Source organism: Elephas maximus, chromosome 7 (genome assembly GCF_024166365.1).
Source record: "Elephas maximus indicus isolate mEleMax1 chromosome 7, mEleMax1 primary haplotype, whole genome shotgun sequence".
Lineage (NCBI taxonomy): Eukaryota > Metazoa > Chordata > Mammalia > Proboscidea > Elephantidae > Elephas > Elephas maximus.
The window spans coordinates 137538974-137549657 of record NC_064825.1 but is presented as its reverse complement, the minus strand read 5'-3'; the positions used below and the strand labels follow the sequence as shown (position 1 = coordinate 137549657).

Sequence of the window (10684 nt, the reverse complement as noted above, 5' to 3'; positions counted from 1 at the left end):
GGGACTTTTGACAGTGGAGGTGGTAGAGGGCCAACAGTTATGTCCTGTTCCCTGTTTAGCATTCATAAAAATTGAAGCAGTGTGGGGCTAACTTGCTGTGTTAGAAACTCTCTGCTCTCCGTTTCTTCTTTTCCACTAAGGAAACAAAGGGTAGAGTTGGAGAGTCAGTAGATACAAATGCAATTCCTTCACAGGTTGAGAGCCCTGCGTAAAATAATCAATTCAAGTGATTGTACACCTGAACAGCAGAATTCTGCTATAAAGAGTGAAGCAGCTCTTCGTGGATTGCTATGGAAGGGTCTCCAGAAAACATTAAGTGTAAAAACCAGGGTGAAGATGTGTGTGTGGTATGTTACCACTTGTGTTTAAAACACGCTCTAGTGTGCGCACCTACATGTAAGTACCTGTGTCTCTGAGCCATCACCTCCCCGACAGCCAAGTGCGGTGTTAGGGCTCCGTATGGGTGTAGAATCAGACAGCTAGTCCTGGTTGTCTCTGGTGTTGAGGTTACTTTTTGTATTGTCTCAGTGTCTTGTAAGTACCTATTATTGTTTTTATAGTCAGAAAAAAACCAGTTTACACTTTGGCAATAATTAATTTGTGGATGATCATCTAAAGCGTCCACGGCCTCCCTCAGAAGGTTCTCCCCTTCCTTCTCCTGGGATGTAGGCGCGTCTGTTTATGGCTCTGAGCAGGACTGACCCCTGGCCTGGCTCACTCTTGGGGGTGAGGCCGGGCAGCCTGTGGACATATACTGTGTCTCAGGGTCCACCTTTGGGAGGGCCACCTCGGCTGTAGGTCAGTTGGACCCAAGAGGCCACACAGTATATGTTTCCACTTGTATGACATCTGGAATTGGACAGGACAGATAACAGACACATGGTGGCTGGGATTTGGTGGAGGGGAGGGCATGCACAGGGACTTTTTGGTGACGGAATTGTTCTGTAGGCACTGGCGTGGCAGATCTGTGACTGCGCGTTTGGTGAGGCCATAGAACAGAGCATCACAGAGTGACATGAATGTATGCAAACTAACAGAAAAGACAACCAGCGTGGGAAAAACTCATCAAACCATACGCTTGGGGTAGTCTGCTCATCAGATGTAGATTTTACTTATAAAAACACCACGGTGCCAAGCTGGGAGGACCTCACTGTTGATTTCTGTGGGTAACTGTGACACTGCCCTGGTTTGGTGGTGGTGTCTGGGTTTGTTCAAACAAAAGTAAACTAACAATGTCAGCACAAAAAAACACAAAAGTCGCTCTTTCCTTTTCTGTACTAGGCAATGAGCCTCATTTCACGTCTTTTCAGCTGACTCTACGGTAGCCACTTGGCCAGCCAGGGTGGGTGTGGCTGGCACTTCACTGCTGTTTGAAAATTCAGTATTTGTGACCAATATAACATGCTAGTTAAGATTCCAGCTCAGTCCAAGAGTGGAGGGGCTCTCTAAGGGTTGGGGGCACCCAGGCCCACCCACGACTTTTCAAAGCAAGGAATGACACCTTCCTCCCGGGGTTGCCTGAGACCCCGAGAGCTAACAGAGTGCAGGGTGCTGGTCTCTGAGGAAATTTCACAAGTCAGTAGCATGCCGAATAAACATTGCTGTTGTCATAAAATTTGAATTTAGACCCTGAAGGTACCATATTATTAATCAGACACTTGGTAGAGCTATAGGAGCTGCAGACAGGGAAAGGGTCCCCAGGGGCTGCTCTCCAGGGCCCTGACTCAGCTGGAGACCTTTTCCCAGACCATCCCCATGGGGGGTGGGGGGACTGGCCTCCTGGGCTGCCCCCTGCCTGCCTGAGTTCCCAGTGGTCACCTGCCACCCCAGCCCACATTTCTAAGGCTCCAGCACAGGGCGTGGGCCTTCTTCGGAGCTGAGCCAGCGTGGGTCACATCACAGCCATCACCACAGCCCGTAGTGCCCGCCCTCCCAGCTCTGCCGCCTTTGCCATAGCCCCCCTCCGCCCTGGCCGTGGCCTCCCTCAACACCGGGAGTTTTAGTGAGGCAGGTTCTCCAGAGCTTGTGAAGATTCGCATGGGGGAATGTGGGATAGGGGACCTTAAATACCTTAAAGACTCCCCACTGAGTGGGGCGGGGTGGCGGGGGGGACACTCTGAGGCTGGGCACCCTTTCCCCTCCAGGGCCCTTCCGGTGCTGGCGTCCGTGTGCTCCTCTGGTGTGGCAGGTGAGTTGGGTCAGGGTTCAAGTTGGGAAGCAGCTGCACATGGGCCTCAGCAAGGACACCCTGGGTGCCACGTACCTCTCTAAGGGGCTGGGGCATGGGGAAAGGGTGGGGCCTCAGACAGAGGTGCCCTGGGTGGACACACCCTGCCATATCTGCTCTGCCTCACTTGAGAGCCTTCAGGACAGCTTCTTGGCCAGGGCCCTCACTCGGAGTCACAGGCTGAATCCCCCCAAAACTCCCATGGCCTTCCTCCATGTCCTCCCCCCACCACCCTGTGGTCCCCGGTCATCAGCCCCTGCTGCCCTCACCTAGGCTGTTATTTATTTACATCCTGCTGGTCTTTGTGCCTCTGTCTGATCGTGCTCCGTGGGCCCCTCCCCCGGCCCTGTACCCCCCCAACCCAGATTCCACGCCCCCCCGTACTCATCCCCCTCCAGGTGCTCCCCACACCCCTCAGAGTCACCTCTCAGGCCCCTACATGCTCAGGATCCCTCCACTGTGGCCACCCCATGTATTTGTTTCCCCCACACCTGAGCTGGGGGGCAGGGACCAGGTGTGTCCATTTCAGGGTGGGGCGACTGGTGTGAACCCCGGTTTCCCAGCTCCAAGCTGTGCACCCTGAAGCTGGGCACTCGGGGTGCTTATGCACCCACCTCCCAGAACACAGCAGACATCATGAGGCGCAGGACTGAAGCACTCTGTCCCACGGGCCTGGCAGAGACCCCCGCTCCGGGGCCTGAGGAGTTTGGGACCTTGTCTAGGAGGGTTGCCTGGATCACAGGGGTTGGAGGTGGGGGGGTTAGGAGCTGGGGGGGTTAGGATGTGGGCTCAGGATCCCTTGGCCACTCTGCCTACAGAACCTCCTAGCCCCTCATCCTAAGGCTCTGAGGCATCTATGCCTGTGGCCCACAGAGGACCACTGTGGGAGGTGCCAGGGGCATCCAGCGCCACCTGACCAGCTCCCCTTCTGGAGGACGACTCTGGAAGATGCTCCCACTGGTCTGCGGGAGTTTCTGAAGGACCTGCTGTCCTGCACCTGGCCACTAGGGGGCAACACCAAGCTGGAGCAACTGCCAGCCATTGGCTGAGGTGCATGTGAGAAAGTTCCACCTGCCCAGCAAGATGGGTGGTGGGTGCGCCCCACTGGGCAGGCTCAGGCCCCACGCCCAAGGCATACCCCCTCCCGGCTCAGCCCCCTGGGGCTCCTGCGTGGTGGGACAGGGGCACCCCGGGCTTCAGGGCCCACCTTCTTCCCGTCTCCTCCTCAGAGAAGCCTCGAGATGGGGGGTGCAAACACTTGTAGCACTGCCTGTGCCCCCACCCCAGCAAGGCGGCCCCAGGGCTGTGGGATAGGTCAGGAGGACTCAGGCTTGGGTGGGTCAGGCTCTGGGCTCACTTTGATGGCCCCTTCCCCAGAGGCCCCCCAACTCCATTCTCCCAGGACCTGTGACCCTGCACGGCAGGTGGGAACCCCAGGAGTCAGGGGAGACCCTCCAGCCCCTGCCTCCCCCCAGGCCCAGGCGGCGTACACCTCAGCCAGGAGGCCTGAGAAGGTGCCCGTGCTGCAGCCAGCCCACTTATGCCCCAACCTGGCCACAGGGAAGCCCCACTCCTGGGCACCCTGCTGAGCACCCTGCTGAGCACCGAGGACCGTCTGGACTAGACCTGCATTCACATCATGCCCAGGAGTCAGGGAACACAGTGTCAACACCACCAGTGCGAGGAAGACACAGGAGCCAGTGGGACCTGACCCTCAAGGTGGGCCAGGTGGAGAAGCTAACGGTGTCTGCCATCCTTTAACCTGAGGAAATCCCCAGGACGTCACCAAGCCTGGAGAGTGTATCCTGGAACCCAGAGTGCCCCCAGGGGCCTGCGCCCAGGCTGCCCTCTCCCCCACAAGGACCAGCTGACCTTGCCTGGTCCACACACCCAGGACCAGGGGCCTACAGGGGCAGCTGCAACCCCCAGGCACAGGGATCCTGTCCTTCAAACCCCCAACTGAACCAAGGCTAAGGAGTGTCAGCGTGGGGCTCTCCACAGAGTCCACCCCCACACGGGAGGTTGGGAGGCCGGGCCTGGCCAGCTCTCAGGATGTACCACGGCCGCTGAGACAGAAGTCTCTCCTGGCCTTAGGGTGCACCGCGAGGCCACCACCAGCCACTCCCCAACACCAGGGGTTCTGACCCAGAACACAGGGCACTCCCTCCCTTCATCAGCTCTGGCCATCCCAGGGCCTCACAGCAGACCTGCCCCTGTGCCCTGGCTCCAAGTCTGCCCACGCCCATGCCCACTCAGGACAGAGGCAGGGCCCAGTACATCCCTGCACTGCGGCTCCTGCAACAGACCCCTCAAAGGGCAGAGACACACAGCCTCACATACCCTGCCACCTCTGTCCACGGGGAAGCTGGACACACGGGAACCACTGGAAGGGAGGGCAGGCACAGGGCTCCCACAGCCCACTGGCAGCAGGACGCCCTGCCCCTCACGCTGGCCCCTCACACAAACCCCTGACCCACAGGGTCCCTGTGCACTGGGAGGGGAGAAGTACCTTGGGCCCCAGAGCCAGGATGAGGACAAAAAGGACGGAGCCTCAGTGGCCCTGGCCAGTTCCAGAGTTTGGCCCAAGACAAGCTGACCCTGTCAGAGCAAAGCGTGGCTACCCCTGTCTGCCAGTGCCCAGAAAACCAGGTCCGTGACCTGAGGCAGGTGTCAGGGTGACAGGCTACCGTACCGAGCACGAACGGCTGGAGCAGGTGGCCTGGCCAGTCAAACTACAGACACAGGGCAGGGATGGCTGGTGCCGGGCATCTAATCCACAACTGCGTCTGGGCCTGGTGGCCAGAGCGCACACTTATGATGGGGTGCTGGGTACCCTGTCTCCAAGCGGTGTTGTTCCACGATCAGGGGATGGAAAATGGCTGGGTAGGCGTGGGGCTGTGGGGGCCGGGTCCCCAGCTCAGCTGTCCTCAGCAACTTCCTTTCACAGTCTGAAAACTCAGAAACAGGGCCCCACCCTGAGCAACAGACCCTCATGTCCACCCTGATTTGGTTCCAGTGTTCCCCAGTAAGGCCCCTGCTGGGGTGGGAAGGGCCATAAAGCATCCACGCTCCCTCAGCTGGTCCTTGCAGCTCCTGCAGCTCTGTAGAAGGCTCCAGATGCCCCATGCTGGCAGAGGGCCCCTGGGCCACCTGGCCGGGCCTCCCAGCTGCCCCCACCATGCAGGGGCCACAGCAGCAGCAGGCAGGTGCCTGGGCAGAGCCCAAGGCTCCCAAGGTGCCTCATGTGAGGCCAACACACCCTCAGCCTCCCGACCCCAAGGCCAACTCCAGGTCAACACCATCCAATAATTTACTGCGATTCCACCTGCACCCAGGGGCAGGGGAGAGGTGGAGGGCGCGGAGCCGACGGCATCTGGGACAGTTCGTGACAGTCTGTGCAAAGCGTCCGTGGGGAGGTCTGAGGTCACCTCTGTCCACTGTTCTGGGCTGGCCGGGCCCCGGTGGCACTTCCTTCCTTCCTTCCGTGTGCCCTTCCAGCTGCGCCACCTCCCGCATCCTGCACCTCCACGCCTGCGCCTGTGCTGAGCAGTCGACAAAGGAAGCTGCTGAGGACCGACACAGGGCTAGCACCTGCACGGCACCCACACGGCCTAGAGCCTCACCTTAGCTCGCTGCCATGGTGTCAGGAAAGCACACACTTGCAGTTCATGCAGCCAGCGCCGCCCTCGTCCGGGGGGTTCAGCTTCCGCAGCTTGTGCTGCCGGATCTCGCGGACCAGTGTGTAGAAGGCGTCCTCCACGCCCTAGGGAAGGGCCCGGCTCAGCGGGGCGGCCTCAGGCCTGCCGCCCGGGGCTGCAGGGGGTGGGCTCCCCACCTCAGGCTCCAGCAGATCTGTCTGGAGCCTGAGGCTCTGGCCAGCCCCCTAAACACCCCCACACTCACGCCCTCCAGGGGCCAAGCTACCGCCCTCCCCCTGCACAGGCTCCCCCCTCCTCAGCTGTTCCGCCATGGGTCAGGGTACCCGGGAACCCCAGGCCCTGGTCTGGCTCGAGGCCTGACCATCTTGCGCCCAGCTCCTGTCCGAGCTACGGCCTGAGTCTGTGGCAGCCCCGCTATGGGCTCAGACTGCCAGGGGCCCTTGGGGCGCCCTGCAGGGCAGGGGATTGGGCCCCCAGGGCCACCGCTCTGGCCTGGCTCAGGGCAGCTCTCTCCAGGGACCCCCACCTCCCCAAGGGCTGTGTCAGCCAGGCTGCAGGGCTGGGAGCCCCGCCTTGGCCCTTGCCACCCCCTGCCCTGCCGCCTGGGGGACTTACAGCTCGAGGGGCCGCTGGGGCCGCTGGGTCACACGGGTCCCAGGGGGTCCCGGGGGGTCCCGGAGCTGGAGCCAGAGCCAGAGCGGCTGCCCTGCATGGAGGGAAAGGTGGCGGTGAGCATGTCCCCGGGGCGTGTCCCTGCACTAGCTCTAGGTAGCGGAGAGGCTCACCTGGCGGGTCTTGGCTGAGGTCTCAATGTAGGGAAGGCCGTAGCTGTGGGCGAGGTCCTGGGCCTGCCGTGACTCCACGGTGCGAGCAGGCAGGTCACACTTGTTCCCCACCAGTACCATGGGCACATCATCCGAGTCCTTCACCCGCTTGATCTGCTCCCTATAGGGAGAGGAGGAGTGAGCCACAGCGTACCTCAGGCAAGGCTGGATCTGGGTGCATGGCGACAGCAGACAGCAGCAGGCGGCACTCACCTGTACTGGTGAACGTCCTCAAAGGACTTGGTGTTGTTGATGGCGAACACGCAAAGGAAGCCCTCGCCCGTGCGCATGTACTGGTCCCGCATGGCGCTGTACTCCTCCTGCCCTGCTGTGTCCAGGATGTCCAGCAGGCATGTCTCCCCATCGATGACCACCTGCTTCCGGTACGAGTCCTGCAGGGGCACACAGCTCAGGGACTTGGCTGGCCCGCTCCCCTCTGGGATGGAGCCTTTGTACCCTCAACCCCTTCCTTGCACCTCTTGGGTCACCCCCCATGACCCCCTCCCTCCCCCCCGCCAGGTCCTAAACTATGGATTTCCTCCTGAGGAGCAGATAGGAGGCAACCCAGGCTACAGCGCAGAGCTTTGGAAAGGAGTGGGCTGGGCCCAATTTGTGGATGATTGGGGCTGAGAGGACCCATCCTCGGTCTGCTGGCCATGTCTGCCCAGGGGCCTGTGTGCACACTTCCCAGCCAGGTGCACCTCCCATGTGTGCGCGCCTCCCAGCCAGGTGCACCTCCCAGGTGGGTGCACATCTCAGGTGTGCATGCCTTCCAGGTCAGTATGTGGCAGCAGCAGCGGGCAGCCCAGCTCACCTCAATGGTGGGGTCGTACTCATCCACAAAGTGGTTCTGGATGAGCTGAATGGTCAGGGCACTTTTCCCCACGCCACCTGCGCCCACTACCACCAGCTTGTATTCCGTCATCGCTCCTCAAGGGGCTGCCGCACAGGCCACGGTTATGGTAGTTCCTGCTCCACCTGCCAAAGAAGGCTGAGCTTAGCCCCAAATGCAGGTGGGGCAGCCTGAAGGGGACACTCTGGCTGAGCTCCTGGGCCAGTCCGCCCAGGCTGGGCCTGACTCCTAAGCCCTGACATTTCAGTGGCAGGGGACCCAGGACAGTGGTCAGCTGCTCACCTGTGGCACCTCTGGCCCAGGAGATGGCAGAGGGGCCCCACCTCCACCTGCACTTACTGAGTGAGGAAGCCAAGAGGCTGTCCCCCAAAGGCAAGGGAAACAGCTGAAAGCATCTACCAACCACGCACCCAAATTAGAAGCTGTTGGGTAGGCAGAAACCCTAAGCTGGCAGCGCCCGCGGGATGAGGTTACCCCCCCACCCAGAACAGGTCTTGCCATGGCTGGGTGCTCCAAAGCGAGTCCGGGCAGGCAGACACAAGTCAGGTGTGTCCACAGGCTTTGACGCATTTACTGAGTGCCTACTTTGTGCCAGGCACCATTCAGACAGAGAGTGACCCTGTGAGCTCCACCTGTGTTCTAAGGATCAGCCTGGCAGTCGTTAAAGTCGAAGACACCTAGGGTGTCCTCTAAAAACTTTGGGGAAAACAAGGCAGGTGCGGCAGCCAGGGTGGAAGGCAGGAGCCGCAGGGAAGTTCCCACTGTTGCAAAGACCCAAAGGAAGAAGGAAGGACCAGGGGAAAAAGAAAACAGCCCTGGGACTGGAGGCCCCAGCTTGGGTACCCGGGATTTGTCACATCCAATAAGCGGTGGCCCTTGTGGGGGGGGGGTGGACAGCCACTTCCTTCGCCCCAGGCCGGCTTGAAGTGTGTAACGTCCACTGCGGAAGGGGGAGGGGCGCAGCTTCGGAAGGTCCCGGGGCCCCCGCGAGTGGGGAGACCTGCCCAGCGCCAGGGACACAGGCGGGGGTCCGGCGCAGGGGCCACACAGCCTGAGGACATTTGGAGGGCCCCACAACAGGGACAGGCTGGCTCGACGGGGGCACTCGCAGCCCCCGTCCCCACCCGCGCGGTGCAGCCCAGAGCGCGCAGCGCAGCGCCCCGCCCGGCCCGCGGGCTCACCTGCACCCCCTTCCGGCCGCCGCAGCCTCCAGGCCGATGACAAGCAAGTCGGCCCTCCAAGGCGGGGCGCGGCGGTCCCCGCCAGCCCCCCACCCACAGGCGCGCGCCCGACGCCCAGCCACCGCCCCCAGCGCCGCAGCCCGAGCAGGGTCGCCTCGGCTCGGGGGTCGGGGAGGGACCCCGGCCCGCCGCGCCCGGACCCTCGGGCCCCGCCCGCACTCACCGCTCACTGGCGCGACTGCCCCCCAGGCCGGGGCCGGGCGGGGGCCGGGGCGGGGGCTGGGGCCGGGGCCGGGGCCGGGGCGCGGCCGGGCCGGCGCATGGGGTGCGCGGGTGCGGCTGGGCTGCGGTGTGGGGCGCGGGCGGCGGCGAAGGCTCGGCCGGGCCCGCGCACGCCCCGCCCCGCCGCCCGTCCGTCAGCCCGGCGCGGCCCGCCATTGGCCGCGGCCCGTCGGCCCCGCCCCGCCCCGCCCGCGCTCCGGTTGGCCGAGCGGCCCGCCAGTCAGGGGCCGCGGCCGGGCGGGGCTTCCGGGAGGGGCGCGGAGGGTGGTGCCGGCCCCGCGGCCCCGGGGCGCCGAGTGCGGAGCCGGGTTCCGGCCCGGGTGGAGCGCGGGGAGCCGGGGCCGAGGGCCGGGCCCTGCCGGTAGCGGGAGGACCCCGCGGGGTCGCCCGAGCCCGCCCGGCGCCCCGCCCCGCCCCGTGCCTTCGGGGCAAAAGGTCACGCCGACCCTGGGGGCGGGGCCGAGCCTCGGGGCGGAGCCAGCGCCGCGGGCCCCGGCGGGTCAGGGCCAAGGTTCGGCCCCCGGAGCAGGACGGGCCGGGGCCCTGCCCGCAGCCCGGAGACCCCGGTCCCTCGGCGGCGCGCGGTCCCTCCCTTCCAGGTGGCCGCGGGGCCGGGCCGACCTGCCGCCGGAGGAGCAGGGGCGCACCCCCGGCCCGACCCCGCAGGGACCCCGGGCGGCGCACACGGCCGTGCGCCCCGGGTCGGGGCTGCAGGGGGCGCCTCCTGGGCTCTCGCCGAGCGCCCCGCCCCGCCCAGGCCCACGCGGAGACCGCCCCTGACACCCGACCCCGCCGGCACCCTGCTCCCCGGCCACCCAACGCGCCCCAACCCGGAGGCTGCGGCGCTGCGAGGCTGACACGCGGCGTGGCCGATTAGCTCTGCGTGTCTGAGCCTCAGAGCCGACGAGGCCCCCCCGCCCCCCAAGACGCTGCATGTTTTTAAATTATTGGAATTTCAAGTAATGCATGAATGAAACAAAAAATACACCCTCCTTATTTCAAAACAAAAATTGACTCAAGACGGATAAGGCTGTTTTCCCACTGTGGGCAGCACCCCCTCCCCTCCCTGCGCCTCGCCCACTTGCCAGTGTGACCCCGGGGCCACAGCGCGTGCACGGCACCCCTTCCTTCCTTCGGGCCGAACGCTCCCACGCCGGCCCCCGGCTGTTCGCGCAGGGCGAGCTCACCCCTCCGGGACTTTGACCCCTGCGGGCCTCTCCCGGGGCCTCCCCACCCTGCCGTTTTCTCCACTACCGCGTGCGACCCCAAGCCCCGTCGTGGTGGCTGGTTTGCTGGAGGGGCTGGCGGCGGCGTCTGGGGGACAGAGAAAAGGTCGGGTCGAGTGAGAACAGGGGCAGCGGTCGTCTGGAGGCGCGGGCACCTCGGATCCTCTCCAGGCGTCCGGTCTGGATCTTCGTTCTGAGACCCTTTCTCACTGCTCCTCCCTGTGTCCCTGCGCGGGTCAGATTTCCCGGTAGAGGCAAGTCCCGCAAGGCCGGGGCTCAGGGGCAACCCTCACACGTGGGAAAAGCGGGCGTGCGCGTCTCCAGCCACAGGCGGCCTTGGATAGGCCCTGTGCCAGCGATGGGGCGCGCCCCACGACCCTACAGCACGCAGGCCGCAAGAGGGGGGCTGACACCTGGCCAGTCTCCCCTCTG

At 63.7% G+C, this 10684-nt stretch overlaps 2 protein-coding genes across 6 annotated transcripts in view; both read right to left on the bottom strand.

Annotated features, from left to right (window-relative positions):
- Window positions 1-2645: 2645 nt before the first annotated feature.
- HRAS (HRas proto-oncogene, GTPase) lies at window positions 2646-9033 on the bottom strand. 5 transcript variants are annotated; one of them, XM_049892983.1, is made up of 6 exons: window positions 8968-9033; window positions 7525-7688; window positions 6924-7102; window positions 6672-6831; window positions 5851-5990; window positions 2646-5769 (listed from the first exon to the last, which is right to left on the bottom strand). In XM_049892983.1, exons 2-5 carry the CDS (start codon window positions 7633-7635, stop codon window positions 5871-5873), a joined length of 570 nt encoding a protein of 189 aa, XP_049748940.1. In that variant the 5' UTR covers window positions 7636-7688; window positions 8968-9033; the 3' UTR covers window positions 2646-5769; window positions 5851-5870. The 5 variants fall into 5 exon arrangements, with proteins under 5 accessions (XP_049748940.1, XP_049748941.1, XP_049748939.1 ...); XM_049892984.1 differs by lacking the exon at window positions 8968-9033 and adding an exon at window positions 8745-8840 and having other exon boundaries at window positions 2646-5764; XM_049892982.1 differs by lacking the exon at window positions 8968-9033 and adding an exon at window positions 8745-8839.
- Window positions 8203-10684, bottom strand: part of LOC126080731 (collagen alpha-1(I) chain-like) — a 4080-nt gene continuing 1598 nt past the window's right edge. Inside the window, exons 4-7 of the mRNA XM_049891909.1 lie at window positions 10546-10630; window positions 10108-10340; window positions 8968-9879; window positions 8203-8770 (exon numbers count right to left, since the gene is read on the bottom strand). Coding sequence (XP_049747866.1) covers window positions 8203-8770; window positions 8968-9879; window positions 10108-10340; window positions 10546-10630 — 1798 coding nt within the window. The remainder of the gene's footprint in view (window positions 8771-8967; window positions 9880-10107; window positions 10341-10545; window positions 10631-10684) is intronic.